The sequence below is a fragment of the Coffea arabica genome, chromosome 9e (genome assembly GCF_036785885.1).
Source record: "Coffea arabica cultivar ET-39 chromosome 9e, Coffea Arabica ET-39 HiFi, whole genome shotgun sequence".
In the NCBI taxonomy this organism is placed as follows: Eukaryota; Viridiplantae; Streptophyta; class Magnoliopsida; order Gentianales; family Rubiaceae; genus Coffea; species Coffea arabica.
In genome coordinates this window covers 37,555,092-37,574,891 of record NC_092327.1, presented here as the reverse complement: position 1 = coordinate 37,574,891, position 19,800 = coordinate 37,555,092, and the positions used below count along the sequence as shown (strand labels likewise).

The 19,800-nt window shown below is 35.8% G+C and overlaps 1 protein-coding gene across 3 annotated transcripts in view; it reads right to left on the bottom strand.

Annotated features, from left to right (window-relative positions):
- The window catches only part of LOC140014775 (protein ILITYHIA-like), a 33,082-nt gene extending 13,946 nt beyond the window's left edge, over window positions 1-19,136 (bottom strand). For 2 of the 3 annotated variants that reach the window (XM_072066175.1, XM_072066176.1), the window contains exons 1-27: window positions 18,770-19,136; window positions 14,299-14,675; window positions 14,056-14,187; window positions 13,540-13,921; window positions 12,752-12,898; window positions 12,429-12,613; window positions 12,200-12,326; window positions 11,997-12,070; window positions 11,534-11,610; window positions 10,451-10,487; window positions 10,204-10,370; window positions 7,904-8,087; window positions 7,076-7,153; window positions 6,158-6,277; window positions 6,010-6,069; window positions 4,512-4,637; window positions 4,321-4,419; window positions 4,056-4,220; window positions 3,160-3,462; window positions 2,906-3,022; window positions 2,712-2,813; window positions 2,479-2,628; window positions 1,360-1,524; window positions 1,110-1,286; window positions 732-854; window positions 465-545; window positions 261-377 (exon numbers count right to left, since the gene is read on the bottom strand). In XM_072066175.1, coding sequence (XP_071922276.1) covers window positions 261-377; window positions 465-545; window positions 732-854; window positions 1,110-1,286; window positions 1,360-1,524; window positions 2,479-2,628; window positions 2,712-2,813; window positions 2,906-3,022; window positions 3,160-3,462; window positions 4,056-4,220; window positions 4,321-4,419; window positions 4,512-4,637; window positions 6,010-6,069; window positions 6,158-6,277; window positions 7,076-7,153; window positions 7,904-8,087; window positions 10,204-10,370; window positions 10,451-10,487; window positions 11,534-11,610; window positions 11,997-12,070; window positions 12,200-12,326; window positions 12,429-12,613; window positions 12,752-12,898; window positions 13,540-13,921; window positions 14,056-14,187; window positions 14,299-14,675; window positions 18,770-18,902 — 4,005 coding nt within the window. In that variant the 5' untranslated portion in view covers window positions 18,903-19,136. Of the gene's footprint in view, window positions 1-260; window positions 378-464; window positions 546-731; window positions 855-1,109; window positions 1,287-1,359; window positions 1,525-2,478; window positions 2,629-2,711; window positions 2,814-2,905; window positions 3,023-3,159; window positions 3,463-4,055; window positions 4,226-4,320; window positions 4,420-4,511; window positions 4,638-6,009; window positions 6,070-6,157; window positions 6,278-7,075; window positions 7,154-7,903; window positions 8,088-10,203; window positions 10,371-10,450; window positions 10,488-11,533; window positions 11,611-11,996; window positions 12,071-12,199; window positions 12,327-12,428; window positions 12,614-12,751; window positions 12,899-13,539; window positions 13,922-14,055; window positions 14,188-14,298; window positions 14,676-18,769 lie in introns of all 3 variants that reach the window. The other variant, XM_072066177.1, reaches the window with a different exon arrangement.
- Window positions 19,137-19,800: the final 664 nt, after the last annotated feature.

The following is a 19,800-nucleotide window of genomic DNA, read 5'->3' as shown; positions in this document are numbered from 1 at the left end:
AAAATAAGTAATCTACACAGATAGTCTGATACTAACTACAACCTGAAATATCCCATAATTAATTGTGTTGCAATGCTACAATGCAATCCCAAAATTTAACTTGTACCCCAAGATGAAGCCTGTAAAATTGACCTTTAAAAACAGTAGCAGATTGTAAAAGGAGAGCTAGCATACAATTTAGGGCCTATGGATAACAGCATAAAATTTGTCATTTCACTTAAAAATTGAGACAATCCAACTGGCGAGATTCTGAAACAAACCTGCTTTGATTGCATCAGTGGAGACAGGCAGCTTGAAACTGCCCGCTGAACAGCTTCAGAAGGTGTGTTTAACACATCCAACAGCTTTTCTACAACAGTATGAACCTTAGGATCATCCTGTCCGGGAAAAGAAGTTAACACAGATAATTACTGTGAAAGATGTCCTCCGCCTGACTTCAGTTATAAAATAAATAAGTAAAGCACCTTTTCCAAATGCTTAGCCAAAGCTCCGGTAAATATAACCACACCTTCACGGACCAGGTCATACTTTTCTTCGTCTGATGCCTGAAGAACGAAACATAAACCAAGAAAATTAGGTAAGGAGATACATCCTATAAACGTGGTAAACGTAAACCCAGAAAAAGAGGGTCATAATGGCATGATCCTTATACATGTAGGATCCTAAAATATCACCACTTAAAGTTTGGAGAACAAGAGTAAAATGTAAGCAACTAAATTAAAAAAATCAACCTTTTTATTCAAGTAATTCTCAAAAATGGGGAAGAGCAAGGACACATTATCCCTGCCATGCCTATCAATAATCATGATACCAGCATTGATCATTTTTCCACGAACATCTGGATTACTGTCAGCCTGCAGTCAAAAGCACCCCTCGTTATTATGCCACAATGCTATGCCAAAAATTTACTGCCATTCAGCAGTCAAAAGCAGAGGACAAAAATGTAGCCCTGGCACATGTAATGAAGACATGGTAAAGGAGCTATTCAAAGTCAATGGCAACAATAAAATACATGTGACATCCAATACAAACAGTCACCACGTAGATCCTCTCTAGAAAAACAATCAAGTATTTTGACAAAAAGGGACCTAAAGTAAGCAAGAAATTACCAGTGCTCGTGATATGAGGAATGTCATAACAACAGGAAGATCTTTGGTCCTAAGTACATCTGCCACCGAGTGCAGTGCCAATGCAATTCCTTGTCTACCAAGCCAGCCAGCATCTATGTTGTCCTCACCAAAGCCAACTTCACGTATATACAATGAAAATAAAGTGGACAGCGATTCCTGCAAGTATCTCTGATACGTAAGGATACTACATTTATCATCTGTAACAGGATCCAAAGAATTTCAAAGTCACCTGTATGGTATCAGGTTTTTCATCCAGAGCAGCAGCCAATGCTTCTGCAGCAGCCACTCTAACATTGTAGTTAACATGGGAAAGTGCTTTAAAGATCCCAGAATAATCAGCCCCAAATTCTTTTCCATAATTATCCCAGATACCCTCAGCAGCTTCTGCAACAGACTGAACAGGACAAAGCATTATTTTTTCCACATAAGCATAAAAAAGAGAAGAATGCCTTTTCCACCCCGGTTTAAACCGAAACTTATAATAAATAGATAAAAATTGCAAGCAACAGTAATATGCCAAAGAAGGGAAATAGATCAATCAGTAGCATCTAACAGATGTGAAACAAAGGATCGGCTAGTAGGGCAAACGCAACAACAAAACCACAAAAGCCTGATTCAGAAACCTTGATGAAACAACTTGAAAAGTAAGCTATTCAACCCATGCTACTCCATGCTAGTAATACCAGTTCTCTCATTTCTTTCATCATTCTTTTGCCTTCTCCCTATTCCCTCTCTCAGCAGAAGGGAATCAAGCAACATTCAAATCATTCATAAAGCAGAAACTACAATTGTTTTAAGAAGCAGCAGATATCCCAAAAAAAAAAAAAAAAAGATTTCAGTTCAAATTTGACATCACCTTTGAGGCCATGACAGAGAATATGCATGAAGTAAACCAACTAGCAGAGTAACAAGCATATAGCATTAAAAAAACACACATAGCGTTAAAGCTTCTCATCCAATTTCACGAGTACCAGGGCAGCTGAGGATTCTTCATGTCGACCAGCAGGCTACAAACGTAGTGGTTTCTCAAAGAAACAAAATGACACTTTTGTCATAAGAGGAGAAATATAAATAATCAGCTCACAAGATAAATGTCCTCAAGCATACAGACCAAGAAAAAAAATTAAACGATAGAACACAGCAAATGACACAAGGACTCGTATCAAATAATCATAAACCATGAACTCAGTTTAAATCAGATGCCCCAAAGAAAGTCAAATAGCAGTAACCTCACATTCAAAAAATGACAAGGTGAGTGAAATAATCGAAATCTAAAAAATATCTATGAAGCTGTACCAATTATGTAAAATGAAAAACAACCAGCCAAAAGTTAGAGTAAATGCTATACCTTTTCTGGATCATGCAAAGCAAGCCAGATGCTCGTTGCAACCTCAACACTTTCGGGAATGGAACAATTAGAGACAGCAGGAATGCATTTTACAGCATTTAAGCAAGCCATTCTTACATGAACTTCTTTGGCATAAATGCCATACATGGCCTGCACAAAACTCTCAATAAACAAAGAGATAAGGAGAGTTATTAAAACAAGCTACAGAAGAGCTGATGGACCAATTAACATACAGATGCAACTTCATGTGGATGCAGACCCAGACACAACTCATTCAATGCTGGCCCAACTGAAGCTTGATAAGCAGGAACAACACCAAGAACGTGATAAAGAACCTATCAAACACAACATGAGGGCAGTTGGAAAAAAAATACGGGATAAGGGAAAAGGAAAAAACCATAGGGGCTTAAGGTAGGCTGCTGCATACTGATAACATTTGAACCCTAGGCAAGGGTAGAATAGGATCCATATGTAAGAACAATATCTGGAGAACATCATCATGTAGTCCAGTCCTCTTGGGAGATGACAGGATCTTTTCGATTATCTGCATCAAAGCAAAACCAATGCATTTACATGAACTATGGCAGCTAAAGAAAAAGAAAAAGAAAAAAGCCAAAGTATGAAAAGAAAAAATATTTGAAAACCCAAGCAAAATGGCAAATAAATAAGCAAGAAACTTACTGGGAACACAAAAGTAAATGAATCCACTGGAAGAGGTCCAGATTTGCATGAAAGTGATAAGGCATTTCTAACTCGCTCAAAGAGACTCAAGGATGGCCTTTCACTGGGCTCCCCTTCACCAACAGGGGGAATTAAATCCCACACTGCATTAATATCTTCAGTTGCAATTACCCGTAATGCAGTTGCAATTTCAAGTGCCCAGTTACATAAAGGAGTAGCAGAACATTTAGAAAGCTGCACCATGGTCTCATAGGCAACTTCACCTACCACCGGTGAACGGAGTAATGGGTTAACAAACTTGACCTGAAACAGCATAAAACATACAATATCATCAACCCCAACCCCTATAAAAAAAGGTTCATCAATCCAAGAGGAAATATAAAGGACTTGTCTTTTTTTGAGAAGGCAAAACATTAAGGACTATCACTTTGAAGGATTCTAAGAGTAGAAGTGATCTCCTTTTCAATCAAAAGTTTTCAATCAAAAGAGGACATTTCTACTCAACAGCGCATGGAACTAATAACATGATTAAAATAAGAAAACAGGAGACTCCAAAATGCGCAATTTAGAACTACAGATGATTTCAAACTTAGACCTATGACTAAAAAAGCATATCTCAGTGATCTTGGTTTTCATATAGAGTTCCAAAGCTTCCCCTCCTCCACCCCCCCCCCCCAAAAAAAAAAAATCCACCCCTCCCCCTAGAAAAATAAAACCCCAAAAAAATAAAGAAACAAATTGTAGTTATCAGTTTACAAGACCAGCACAAAGAAGAGAACAAAAGCATTCCATCACAGAATGCAAAAAGGACATTCAGAAACACATGCAATGAGAACCACCAGTCAATTACAAAACAAATTGGAAAATAAAAAGTCATTAGTACAGAATAGACTAACCAAAGAAGAGAGCTGACTATGCGCAAAAATAGGATTAGCAACAGCCATCTCACCCATAGCCCTCAACATCAATGAAAGATTCTTTTGTATAAGCATCACCCTTTCACGTACAGATGCCTCCTCCCTGAGCTGCAAATCGCGTGCCTCTTCCTTTGCAGTCTTTGCCTTGTCTACAGATTAAATGATTTAGAAACATAGTCAGACCAACTTGGTCACCTTTCACCAACATGTAATGCCAAATAAAAACACACAGCAGAACATTGACAGTGCCTGGTTTCTTCAGTGATTTGCCAGTATCCTTTGTCCCAACAAGATCTTTGTTAGAAGACTCCCTTCTTGCAGAATGATTAGATTTGACCTCACCCTGTATGTAACCCAAGCACTTTGACAAATGAATCTCGTCCAAAAATAACTCTAAATTCAATTCCAAGATGACAAAAACATCAAATGCCTCACCAAGTTATCATCATTCTCGTAAACTCGAAAACGACCTTTTGCCTGTCTTATATTCTTGGAAGCAACAGATTCTGCTACATAAACACCTTGCTCTGTGGAAAGCATACCTTCAGGAGTATGAAAGATCTGAAAACATGGTAAACAGTTCCAGAAAAACTTCAGAAGATAATCAGAAAGGGAGACAGTTCAAGTACAACAAATAGTTTGACAACAGACAACCATGGCCAACAAAATAATGTAAAAACTTAACCACTAGAAACTATCTGGCAGGTCCCATTACACTGGATTTTACCATACTTGATGACTTATTTCTCCATGTTTCAGCAGATACAAAGTCTTTCTTCAGAAAGCAACAAAAATCATGGGCATCCAATTACCAACTACAGTAATTAAGATAAAATTAGTGGCTCCTGAAGAAGAAATACAAGACAATGTAAAAATGCTTAAGAGAAAGCACCAGCATCTTTGGTCTCAAAAGTGCACATGATGCTGAGCCGAGCAAGTAAAATGTTTGACCAAGCAACCACATATTTTGCTGAGTAACGTGTTTACAGAAGATCAGCAAAGAACAATACTCTCTAAGCATGCCCAGCTCCCATTACAACAATTCAAAATCAGTCAATCATATAAACGCAAAAAGATAAGGGGCCTGGGCCACTTGTAACAATGTAAAGTAGTGACGAGTACAAAGACAAACTATACTATACATGAAGAGAGGGCACCCTTTGGTCTGCAGTGTCTCTCCCTTTTAAGTTTCATTTTTAACCACCAATTTTAATTACTAAGGGTGAAAAAGAAAAGGAAACAAACTACCAACTAACACCCAGATAACTAGCCAGGAAATTATAACTTACTGCTATATCAATAACCAAAAAAAAAAAAAAAAAAAAATTAAAGACCCCTCAAAATTTAGACAATCCACTACAAACTACAGCCAAATAAAGATATTTTGAAAAACACATCGAGTGTGCCTAGATTCCATTCCATGGTGATAGCAGCGAAAAGGATTTAGTATGTTTGCCAATTGACCTCAGACTGCACAAGCTATAATGTTTTACACATTCAAGTGAACATAGATATCAGAAGCAGTGACACCAAGAAAAGACACCCACGAAAAGATGGTCATGGAAAATATTTTCCTAACACACCCACGGGCACAATAAATATCTCACCCAGAAATGAAGGAGCACTTATACTGAAAATTAAGATACCATCATATCATGAAGTAGCTTTTAACAAACAAAGGAAACCAAGGTTTAATGCCAAAACATCCACCAAGAGAAACTATCAAGATAATGAAACAGGGGCAACATTAGTGCTTGACAGAAAATTAAAATCATCTGAAGAAAAAATATCCTTAACTGAATTTCTGAAAAAAATATGTTCATTAGACTAGCTAGCTGTCTCAGAAAGTAACAGGTTTGAGAACAAGAATGTCATGCAGCTATCTTAATAAGTAAAAGCAGAAATAAAGTAAGGTAATGGACTCATGTTTCACCTGGATATCTTTTTCTGTAAGAGTATCATGTGCATAACAATCTGGGAGACTCTTTAAGTACTGTCAAAGAGAATTAATAAGTTGAGAGACTGTACAAACCAACATAAAATTGTTCAGCCATTCAGTGCAAGGCATATATGAAATTAACCTTTTCAAACTCGGCATAAGCATGTCCAGGTATTATAGACATTAAAGTTGATAGAGAGTACACAGCCGCATCTTGTTGAAGATGACAAGGACTCATCAATCCCCTTGAACCTAACAAACCCTACAATAAGAGAAGTCAGGTTTAATGGTGTAGCCTTTGTAGTAATTAATGAGTGATTTATAGATCCATATTATGTCATTAGCACTTCCAATTAATGGCATCTTCGACCCAAAACAAATCAAACAGTATAGGCTGGATCCGCCAAGAAACGAAACCAATATCAAAACAATGGTTTGAAGATGGTTTACAACTGATTTTCGTTTCAACCAAAAAAATTTGAAAAGCATAAGATTGATCCACCACGAAAAGAAGGGCAAACAATTAGAAGATATTCTTTAATTGCTTCATAGCAAAAGAAGGTAATTTTGTTGTAAGGACTTGCTGCTTTGCCATGGTAGACAAAGGATTTCAAGAGTAGAGGCACAAGAGATAAACCATATTGGCCATCTAATGAGCAAAGATTGTATAATTGCTTGCTACTAAAGACAAAAAAATAGGTTTCCTTGACAAATGACTTCACAAGATTATGCACTATTATTGGAAAAACCCAGTAAAAAACGTGACAGCGAAAATTTTTTTTGTAAAACCTCCATTAGTTATTTGTCAACCAATAATAAATCGTTCTGCACAATTGAAATCCACAAATATCTCCCAAAATGATGAGACAATGATGGATACGTCTTGTACCAAGAATTTTTTATCATGGATGCAGTCAAATTTGAAGGGAAAAAAATTCTGTAGGTTGCTTGCATATGCGATGCAAGAAAGAAAAAAAAAACCATTTGTTCTAAAGCCCCATTAAACACTGTAATTCCTAAACACAAGGACCACAGAAATAGCATGTTAACTACTTTTCACCTTGCACAAATTAACCACATTGGCCGCAACAAGTTCAATGACATCAAAACCATGCAGCTGCAAAAATTTCTGCAGCCTCTGCAAAAAGAAAAAACGGTATGCCACAACATTAACATTCATCTAGGGGAAGCCAAAAGCAAAGCAGGTCAACAACAGTCACAAGACACCATCAATTAGCACATTAAATCTTGAATAACCTTCCAAAAATTTTTGGTATGTGCAATCTACTAATAGTAAAGAATACCACCATCAGTAGAAACAGCATCAATATCACCAAAAATGTTTAAACTTAAGAGATCCAATCCAATCCAATCATCCCAAAAAGACCAATAAGACTATAGGCAACATTGTATTCTTCTGATCAGTGAGAAAATTCTTACTGATTTGAGTACTGACACATCATATTCAGCAGAAAAATCAATTGCTCATTATTGTTTCTAATCATCAGCATTTCCTAGCTTCAACAAACCAGAATGCAAGTATAATTGAGACTAAATAAGATTCTATTGACTTATGCTGACTCATACCATCAATACCAAGCTTCAAAGAGAATCATTTAGGGACCACACCCAATACCACCCAAGCCCAACCCAAAATATAGGCACGTGGCTCAATTTCTAGCCACAGCAAACAACAACAAACAGGCTCTAAACAGTCAAAGATGCATCCTCTTGGGTATTAATTCCACTTGTAGCAAAACAAGTCATTAGACTTGAAAGCCAGACCAGAGAACTCTTTTGTAATAGCTAGAGAACAAATAGTTTAGCAGGTTTTCTATATCTTATCTTATACATTAATAAGTTTCAAAAGGAGAGGTTGAACAATTACCTTCCAGACTATATTTTTTTTCGATGTGCCAATAAGGAATGGATGATGTGAGCAGCAGAGTAGTTCGACAGAAATACATTTGGAAGCTGCCAAAACGGAAGATCCAATTACAAGCAAAGCCTTCACCAAAAGCTCCACAGGCGGGATGAAGGGCACTTGAGGATCCAACAAATTTTCAGAGTCACTGCAAGCCAAACAATAAAATAAATAAAAAGAACAAAAAAGAATAAGTAAATTATGTACAAGGGTAAGTACAAGATCAGAATAATCAACTAAATTCCAACTGCTGCACTGAAGTTTAAGCCAAAAGACAAACTGACATACAAGAATCTATCTTACAGGCAAAAATATAGTAGGAAAAATGGTGCACAGGATTTTGGAGGCCATTCCTTGAGGGAAACAAAACCACAACATAGTTAATATTATTACATGGCCCCTCAAACACCTCTGGTACAAGGAACATGGTCCAGTACCCAGCCAAGTCCATTCATAGACATGCCCAGAACTCCAACATCAATTTTGAACCAAAACTGCACAATTAGTTAACTCATCCGCACTCCAGCATGAAAATACATGCTTACTAAGCTGCATCTGCTCCAAAATATCTCACAATCAAACAGCATCACTTTGACCAACAAATCACCACTACCACAACCTTTTGAACTGTAACTATAATACCACTTCTACCAGATCCTTAAAGTATAACATCAAGATTCACATGAACTATAGGCAATCAAGGACAATTTGCAGTTTACTTCATAATATATTAAATCCTAAAGCACCCAGAGATGAAGAAATCATAATAAAAAAAATTAAAATTGGCTTTAGCCAGACAAGTTAAAGCAGAACAACTTCCAAGGCATCCAAACTGCATAACATATGGGGACCTATTTACGCAACAAGATGGTTATCTTGGATAATTCCTCCACAGTTACTAAACTAAATAAATGGAAATTTAATGAAAAAATTATTAGCATATAAATAGCAAACATGAGGACAAAATTCATCTAGATCAAAGCGTTTTCTAGGCTACACTTGTCTACAAAATTACTGTAAACTGGTCATTGCTCATTAGAAAGTCTTAAGTTAGTCTAATTATTGGGGGAAAGAAAAACAGATCTTTCTCTATATTTACATTCTTAGATCTTGATCAACCTATGAAACAAAAGACAGACTGCATTCATCCAATTTTTCGTGCATAAAATTGCTCTCTCAAATAGAATCCCAGTGTTCCAGGTGGGAAGGCTTAATACTGGTTACAGATGTCGTAGCAATTAACATCTGGTTTTAGAAAGATTAAGCCAGGTAAAATCTTAAGGCAATTTCCGAGGTTATGGCCTCTAGAAGGGCAGAATATGGGATATTCAAACATAAATTTATACCCATAGAGTTGAATTGGGATAGCCATATTTCTTTCTACACTTCACCTGTTGGGGAATGGTATTTCTTGCAAATTATCTCACTAACTGTATCCTAGAAGATTTCTTATCATCTTGATTGCATCTTGTCATTCATTAAAAGTTTCTTTTTGGGATTATATACATCAACGAACCTTCAATAAATTTTTCATCAAATAAGGCAAATGCAAAAACCAGAATTACCAAAAATCTGAAAATTGGTCCAGTATTACCTCTCATATTGCTTGAAACACAGAAAAACCACCATAACATAATATCTGTCATCTTTTGCAGTCAAATTATAGGTGCTCCAAGAGTGCAAGAAAAAGAGTTTCTTGCCTAATGCAGTTTAGTTGTGCTTCTAATAAGGCATCGTGGGACCAATAAAGAATACCATTTTTGGAGTTAATTATTTTCAAGGAAAAAGAAAGGGTATAAAACACTAAGAACCACTGAGACCTATGGTTAAAACTGGAACCTCCTGTCTTCTTTCCAAATAACAATAAACTTCCCCTTGGGTGTTGTGTTAATGCAGCACATACGTCCTTGCTACAGTTGAAAGCTATCTATATAGCCAAAAGTCTAATAATAACCTCTAATCAACCAAATAAACAATTCAAAGACAGGAACTTCTATTGACTGAACTACAAGGGTAAAATAATAGGAAAAATGCTCTTTTTAATCAATAAAACAAGGACACAACGTTAGTGCAATTTTTAGACAAGAATTTTGGGTACTGTGGTTGCGATAAAGTCACACAGCTCAAGAAGATCATATCCAAAAACAAAAAAGTTACACTAATAGAGAGAGAAAAGTTAAACAAAAAATTTTCTAGAAGTCCTAGAACCTATAACAAAAGATAAAACAGGAGAAAGAGAGAGTTCATCATATACACAAACTGACCTCATTTTCAGAAGAAGCACCTTTTCTCCAACAACTGAGAGATAATTTGAAAATTCAAGCAAAATTGGTTCAGATAATTGTGGAGCAGCAGCAAGGATTTTCTTCGTTGAATCATAAGCTGCTTTCCGAAAGTCCCAATTTGGATGACACAGCGAAAACAGCAGAAACTGTGTAGCAATAACAGATTAGCAAAAACTGGTTTAAAGGAAGAACACATGGAAAAAAAAAATGCAAAAAGCCCACTAACCTGCAATAATGCACTGACAGAAAAGTTCTCCAATACTCTAGAAAAAGGAAATATAAAGATCAAGTCACCACCAAAGGAAATGCCAGAAAAACATATTAAGTAAACATTAAAACCCATTTCAAAATTCAATAAAGAGCAAGTCAGAGTATAAGTGTCTATATAGTAAACACAAATAAACAAAACCGAAAAATTACAGCAGTCCAGATACACACTTTTTAACGTGCTATAGAAATTTTAGGAAGCAAATCACCAATGCATATAATAATCACTTTGACGTTAAAAGGAAAACTAACAAAAGTATTGCTTGATCAAGCTTTTAAAGACTAGGGATTAAATGGAAGATGTATAAGTTCAAGGTAACTTAACAAACAACAGGAATCAAATTAAACTGTTCTTTAAAATTAATGAAAAATAACGGAAAGAAATAAAGAATTGGCTAGCTTCTTTAAATGGTAAAATGAATTGACGATGCTACATTTAAAAATATAAGAGAACCAACCATATCTGATATCAATGATGGTACCACGATGTTACAATAATTAACAGCCTAATCACTTAAAAATTATTTAATCTGAGAGAGGAAAATGAGAGTCTGGTCAGTACCAAGCCACTAAGCCCTAGAGCCATGTCTGGACCAACACATATCCATTAAGTAATCACTAGGCCAGTGGGAACTCGGACAAGATGCAGCACCTTCAAGATTATGGAATAAGCTAGGAGGTAAATACAACCTTGAATAGGGCACAAAGCTCTTTATGTTTTGTTCTTCTGATTAACCCAGAAGCTGAAGCTTCTGACTCTTAATCTCAAAAAAACTCAATGCAGATGGAACTAAAATTTACACCTTCCATTAACTAACCGTTTAGATAAACCTTTTGTTAGACAAAAAGTACCATGTCATCAGGAAGCCCTATTCTATCCTTGGCATGCTCAAATACCGCAATTCATCCAACTTTAAAGAGGATAATAAGCAAATCAGATTTACAAATTTGGATATCCAACAGGTGTCAACAAAATTATGCGAACCAACATATGCTCCTTGGACGGGCACCATCTTTGTCTAGACCACACAGAAACACAAACCTATGAGGATGATCAACAAGCAGCACCTCAAAAAGGTCAAGACAAGCCATACAGTCATCAAGTGATACTTTTGCTGCCTACATAAAACAATGAAGCATGTTAAAGGGGCGGGGTGGAAACTCAAAGAAATTACACAGAAACAAGCAAAGACAGCTTACAAATGAGCATTCAACAGAAATAAAAGAACATTCTAAGCATTTCCCAGTCCTGAAGATCATGCCTGTTGTATGTTTTTCATTCTATTTGCACATCAGAATTAACTAATTCGCAAATTTGTGGCAAACATAGATCATTATAATATGAAGACTAAGAAGAACTCAAGTGCAAATTGGCCATCAAATTCAAGTAATTAATCAAAAGCTGATAATTATAACAAGTAAAAACATCAAATACAAAAGCATAAAATAAAAATCCACCAAGACTAAAGGGAAATATATAGATGTAAATCATAGACGACATTTACCAGAGAAAGTGGCACAATAGAAGGTTCATTCTGTGCTATCAAAGACCAAATCTTTTCCTTGGTTACCATCTCATCTGGAGAAAGGAGAAAAAAATTATATAATATGTCAGTTTACAACATTAAGAAAAATCAGCTTATGTATAGGAAAAATACTGAGGGTTTAAGGCTAATTAGAAAAATGAAAATCTACCAACAGGATATACCTGCTTTAACATCAAGAGAAACAATTTTTGCCATTAATAGCAATGCATAAATGCCATCCAAACGTTGAGCTGCTTTTGTAAAACCAGTTTTGACTAGTTGGATAAGAGGCACCAGCAAGGATGACATCTGCAAATACAAAACAAAAGTGCTAGCCAGATAATAAAAAGCGAGGACAGCATGATTAAAACACATAAGAACTCCAAATACAAACACCGTAAGTCTTCCCACCTGGATAACTGCATCATTGTTTTTCCATATAACTCGCAAACAACGAAGAAAACCCCTCCTTAGTGCTTCTTTCTCCTTGAGCCCAGAAGCAATAAATGAAACTACATCTTGCTGAATAGCAACTGCAGATCTTGCAGCCCAATAAGCTAAAGAAGATAAACAAGCCAGCTTAACCTCTTCATTCCCTGTTCAAACAGGAGGGAGGGCAAAGAATTGAAAAAGAAATCAGTAGCCTATAAGCATACATAATCCCCCAAAAGAAACACAATGGGGACGAGTGTGTGCTCACGCAGCCCAAGGATAATCAGAAGGATGTGGCTTACCATCATCCTTGTAACAAGACAAAAGGAAACTACATATAGTTGGTGTCAAGCTGCTGAGATATTTTCCTTCAGGAGCATTTGACAATTCTTGTAATGCATTAATCATGCCAACTCTCTGATATGGAAATGTCAATCTCCCTTCAGAACCTGTTCACGTCACATTAAATTATGAGATGGCCTGCAACCGTGCAGTTTTCATAACTCCATTAAGGCATGGCATCAAAAAGCAAAACTAAAATGATGGGGTGGCAACCCCTTTTCTATAATGTCTCCCAAACCTGACAAAGGATAATTAACCTATTACAGCAATGCCCCAAAATCCAAGCCAATTAACTTACAATTCGGATCAGTGTGGATACCATGTTATTTTAGTTTATGCCATGTTTCACATATATAACAGCCTAGAGGCCCACTACCTCAACATTTTCATGAACATGAAAATGGGACTTCAACCGAAGTAACAAAAAAGCAGAGAGGCATACAACATCCCCTTCAAGTTTTGATCAAGTCCTAACTGTCCAGACCATTGTTCAGTTGTTTAACTTCTTTTATGATGTTCTCTTCTTCTTACTCATCTTACTCTGAGTGCTGCGAATTAGTTTTTGGCTCAGGAGTTAACAGCTTCCAGCTTAACAGTTTAAGAGAAAATATGATCTTGCAATAAAATGGCATTGTTCGTGGTATCTAAAAGATCGACATCAGACTGTTTAATTACCCATCAAAAACAAAAACAAAAACCAAAATAAAAAAAAATGCATGTTCTTGTTCAACAGGAAATAAGTACAAACCTCCAATTACAGATCTCACAATAGTAAACATTGCCTCTACAGCATCTGGACTACTGGATTTCTGGCTCAAGCATGTTATTATGGCTAAGGCAGCAAGCCTTCTTGCTTCATCTGCATGTCTAGCTTGAATCAAAACCACTTGAAGGATTTCAGTTGCATACTTGCTTAAATCAAGGTTGGTCGATTGCAAAAGAACCCCAACCGACTCCAAAACAAGCTCAGGATTCCGCTTCAGCATTTTAACTGATGTGGGGATGACAACATTCTTAAAATCTTCATGGGACAACTTCGGGAACAAAGGAAGAAATGCTTCAATAAGGCCCTTCACTGGCTTCTCCTTTGCATTTAGAACAGCCTTAACATACATATCAAGAAAAGTTTCCTGCCAGATTTGTAAGCAACAGTGCAAGCAAAAGTTAAAAGATAAGATGCAGAGCTACATAAACTAATATGATCTCTCAAGGTCCAAATACCATCAATGACATTACAAGCTGATCAGTGATCAATAACCCTTACCCTCCAGTGATCAAATAGAACCAAATTTGCACTTGAATGCTCCAAAATCACCAATAGAAATTCAGGACATTCTTTATAAGAGATCCTTGAATTTTTTAGTTCCTCCATGTAGGTTGAATAAATGTCTGGTGACTGCAAAGTATGCATGTTTAGAAAAAGAACATTGCTTCAAATCACTTAACAATCTTATTGAATACCAGTATACAGTCACTTAAGATGATATACAGTCACTAAAGATGATACCTTAGAGAATAAATGCAAAAGTAATTGCTTGGATGCCCTTTTTACACGAAATGATCCCTGCATAGCAATATGAAATACTGATGCCTGCGCTTGAGCTACTCTGTGTAGTGCATTCTTTGATACTGAGGTAAACCGACTTTCTGTTAAGAGAAGGCAAGACCACTTGATAAGTCTATAGCAGACCACATGTGACTGGAATTTTGACTGCTTTTCCATTGTCTGCACTAGTGTTGCCGCAAAAATTTTCATAAATGCAACTTCATTTAAAGCTTTTACAATCAGATTATCCACAGCTTTTCTCGATCCCCGATCATCATAAACGGACAATGTTCTAAATATTGTTTCTACCAAGAGGGATGTAAAATCAGTGGTCAAATCTGCATGATTCAAAAGTATATCCATCAATAAAATTAAGATGTGAGAATTACAAGCTGAAATAGGGAAAAGACACAGATTTAAATCACAATGGAAAAGAAAAAAGCTGGAATCTGGTAATCAGTGTATGGCCAAAATAAACAAGCATCACACACCATATAAAGTGTATGTTCACAAAAACTTTCCAGTACATTAATAGATATCAAAGCCACAAAGGCAGGCATATAGTGAAGGGCAATATATGCGGCTAGCACTCTTATGTTTCATGATAAGGCAAAAGTAAAATCATCTTGTGACCCCTAAATCACCTTCCCACTAGCTAAGCCATTATCAAGCCCAGATTCAACCATTCAAAAAAAGGACATGCCAAATTGACAAAAGGGGAACAAAATGCAAATTGTCATTTTTTGAACCATAGACACAAAAATGAAATAAAAAGTCACTCTCTTGTAACTTAACTACCAACCACTTTCATCTCGTAGCAATTTGCAATGAGAAAAAGGAAACTAGCACCCTTTTATTATGCTATTGTCAGATAACAAGTTCCTCACAAAGCGTGCTCTGTAAAGCATGTGTATAACAGTGTATGCCTAAGATTGTAAAGTATTTCCTGATGAGCTGCGCATATTAGAGGAAAAGAAGGAAGAAATCAATATCCCAAACAGTGCCTCATAATGCATGTCAAAAACTGTTGATATCATGTGATCTTGATTCTTACTTTTTCCTTTATTATTTTCAGATTAAGTATCAATTACCCTGAATGAATCTAGAATATAAAGCTGAAAATTTTAGTGACTATCGGATATCCAGAGTTTGAACCTTTGCTTGGTGCTGTTTTGAGGTAATGTTACCACTGTCGATACTTAAGTCGTATTTAGCTACAATCTTCGTAGCTAGAATTACTTGAGATTTACAACACCAATTTTTGTGCTAAATATGCAGCCATCAAGCAGTCATATTTCAATAGTAAAGTGATCTCAAATATGTAACAACTGCTGCCTCATCCAGCCAAATAAAAGATATCGTAGACAACCAATCTGTTAGGAAGATGGATCTGTTCTAAACTCATTTTCCGGACATGCTTTAGCTTCTGATTTCAGAAAATCTATTATGCAATGTTCTCAACTGCTTTTTTCTTTCAGCTTTTGGCATTTTAAAGCTATATATAATTAAAAAAATTAGAAGCTACAAGACATCTGCTTTTGGCTGAGAACGCCTTGGTCTAGTGGTTAAGGCTGAGAACCCAGGAATTAGAGGTATATATAATTAAAAAAAAAAAAAAGAGATACTTGCTTTTTGGATTCTGATTTTGGCTTTTAAAAAACCAGAATAAATTGAAAGCATGCCCTATATAGGATCCCCACAACATATGCAAGCAATCCATGGAGAAACCATCCTAGAAGTATCTCCTTCACCTTAATTTACTTTTAAATCTCAAGCCTGCTAAATTTCTTTCATGGTATCGGAGTTAAATAACTAACCAGGCATTTGGTTGTGGGGAATCCCCCTCTACACTATGGGTTTTGAGCTTAGATGATGTTTGGCTGGTACCTATGGGTATGTATCTATTGGTATAGAAAATCCAAAAGTGGGTAATGCTTGTTCCCAAGCAAACTGGGCACTTTTACCCCATTTCTAAATTTTAAAACATGAAAAGCCAAAAACAATTAAAACAGAAAAAGGCATTAGAGACCCAGCAGCTTCTTCCTCTTTGCTTCATTCTTTCACCATGCCCTACTATTTTATGTATCTTGATTTGGTTGAAGGAGCAATTGTACTGCTGCAGTTGGTGGTGATGGTTGAAGTTTGAGAAACTGAAAAAGAAAGGAAGGAGCTAACAAATGCTGTATTAATTGCAACATTGTTTACTCTTATTAGGGATGGGGATCAAGAACAAGTTGAGTTCCTGGAGCATAGTTGTTATATGTTTGCGTTTCTTGTCCAGATAAACTGATGCCATGATTTGCATTCACTTACAGCCCCAAACTGGATGCAATCAGGAACTACATCTAACTTCCCAAGAATCAAGTTCAAAAGCTCCTAGGGAAAATCTCCAGCGGTAGCACCAACTCTGATGGCGGTGATGAAGGTGCCGCCAAAGTTGGTAGTGGTGGTTGAAGGTTGAGAAACTGAGGAAGAAGAAAGAAGAAAAATGGAAGAAAAAACAAGTCAAAGGTGAAAATCCAGTCCTTGTAGTTACAATACCAAACAACTGAAAAGGTTTTGCTAAAACCCATCATCATGGAGTTATCATTGCCATTCTCTCACTTCTTTTATGATAGAGCACATTCCCACTCTAGGAGCATATTTGCCTCATGGGATTAGATGAGATTGGGCCACGAACATTGTCCTAAACCTTACATGGTTTGTTTAGGCATGAAATTAATACCCCACAATTAATTGCCTTCAGATGTGAACAAAGCGAATCAAGCTAACAAATGACAAATTTACAACCAAACGATAACTTTATTTTGACTTCCCTTAAAGACGATCTCAAAGATATTAGACCTCCATTCTTAAGATCGATAGTAAAACTTTAAATGAAAATCAAAGGAATGATAAGGAATAAATGATTCACAAAGGAAAAAGAATTTTGCACAATCCCACAAAATCTCTCCCACTTAATATATATGAACCAAATGGGCCCTATACTGAAAAATTATAAGTCAACATTCGAATGTGAAATTATGAGTTTTTGTTTATTCATTATACTTTGAATCAGTTTTAAACACTATAGGTTCTAAAAAGTTGAAAACAAATAACACTTAACAAGGAACCGCAAAACTCTAGCACTAAATTGGTTTTAAGTCAGCCTTATGCATCTAGCAAGAACTTAGCAAGCTATAGCACAATGCCCATAAATCTAAAGTACAAAATCCAATAGGATTTTTATTGCAACTTTTTACACTGATTTTTTCTAACTATTTTGTGCATTGAGAGAGAAAAACACTAGTACATTTCAACTGTACATACTTTAACACCTAATTATTACTTTACCAAAAAAAAGAAAAATCACAGCAAGTGGAACAAATATGATCAAAACAGACAAAAGCACGCTCATCACAGGGCTTTCTACTTGTCCAGCAAAAACTACAAGGTGATTTTGATAGTTAACACTCCAATAATACAAAAGAGAGATATGATTATCCACTAAATAAAGGAGTTTAGAATGCTTAAAGTTTCAATCTGCAATATCCTCACAATTATCCTGCCAAGTCTCATTCCCCAAAAACCAATATTTGGTTCTAAAGGCATTTTTCTCTCAAGCCAAGGAAAGTTATCAATAGCTAATGAAATTTCTCAAACAATAAATCTTCAAGTGTCCCATTGATTTGTCTCACCTATAACCAATTTCATCAATCATTACGCATTTTCAGCTTCTTCAACTTAATAGAGCCCCTTGAACAAAGAGTAATAGGGCAATGCCAAACTAAACAGCGCCAATTGATAGAGTACCCTAATTACATGTCATACCTAGTGACTAATTGTGTCTAGAGAAGATTGCCAATAAAGGATCACAGGTCGCAAAAGACCTAAGAAAGCTTACATTTTCTAAATGAAGCAAGAACAACGTTGGCAGCAAACTAGCAATCATATCCATGGAATAAACTACCAAGAAATCAAGGCGAGTTCTAAAAGTGAGATCATTTGAAAAGAAAAACTTTTCCATTATTCCTAAACACATTTTGCAACCACATTTATCTTTCTAGACACATCATCACATCAAAAATATTGCTACAGTGAATGATACAAAAGTTTTCCAAACAAACTTCATCCAAAAAAAATATGGTTCTCCTGTTAAGCTATCAGCTACATTGTCCCACTTCTACTCCATAATATCCGAACGTTTAGAAGTCTCCACACACACTTCAGGCTCTTCATAATACTGGCCAAATATCCAAATAAACTATGGCCTTGCTTTTAAACAAGAACTAAATGCAAACTATGAGAAAGATATTGCAATTCACCGTCCAAATAACAATTTTTCCGATGGTCCAAACAAACCATGCATTATGCAAAACATTACTACTCCTATAAAACAGCAATTCAATAAGCAATGGTATATATATATATGATAAATATACGTAAACATGACCTGAATAACTAGGAATGTTAGTAACAAGGAACGGAATTTCATTGCTGAAGATTTGGATTCGCCGTTTAGTGGATGGCGTAGAGATCGACGCGGCAATAGACACCAGTGAGTCCATTGGATTGGCAGCATCCATCGGAACTGAGTCCTAGAAATTTGAGATTCAGTCTTGATTTTAAAAAAAAAAAAAAAAAAACAGAGCTACTGAATTTTTTATTGTCAATAATGATGATGATGATGGAGCTGAGACGCCGGCGGCGAATTGTGGTGGCTTGTTGCCGCCTTGCGTCGGATAAGTTAATGATGATGAAGTGTGGTGAGTGATGAAAATGGCGTCGTCTTTAGGGTTTTAGGTAGTATAGCATACAGTAGAGAGGACTGAGCAGAGCATGCGCAAGCTTTTAAAGGTGATGCGCTAATGTGTTGTGTCATCTGCCCCTTCTCTCTTTCATTGCTCTTTCTATTTCTTTTTCTTTTTTCTTTCTTTTTTGCTCTTCATTTTGTTTCTTTCTGAATTAATTTCTCTAAAGTTCAAAATGAATCAAACTACTTGTCGATTTGGTAAAAATTTATTTGAATTTGATTGTCATCTAATCAAACCAAATTTAAAGTTTGAACAACATTTTATATTTAATAAAATTTAAACTCTAACTTGACGAAAATCTTTTTTAATTTCAATTCGACAAATAATCAATCTAATCTGAACGTTAAGGTATTCACCGTGTTTGCCTTAATTGGATTCATTTACACTCCTGTAAGTAATTAATTGTTATCACCCCTAATTAAAATACCAATCTAAAACATACAATAGTGCTTGGATAGCAAATTTTTTTAATCTCCTATCCAAAATATTTTATAAAATGTGAATTTCTATTTTCTAACTAATACATTTATTTGAATTTTGTCATTAAATGGCTGTACAAAATTTAAGGTACAACAATTTGATAGAAAATTATCACTTAGCTGGTCAAATTAGTACAGCTACATATTTTTGTTTGAAAAGTTACATTTGGATTTAGGTTTTCATTCGCCTA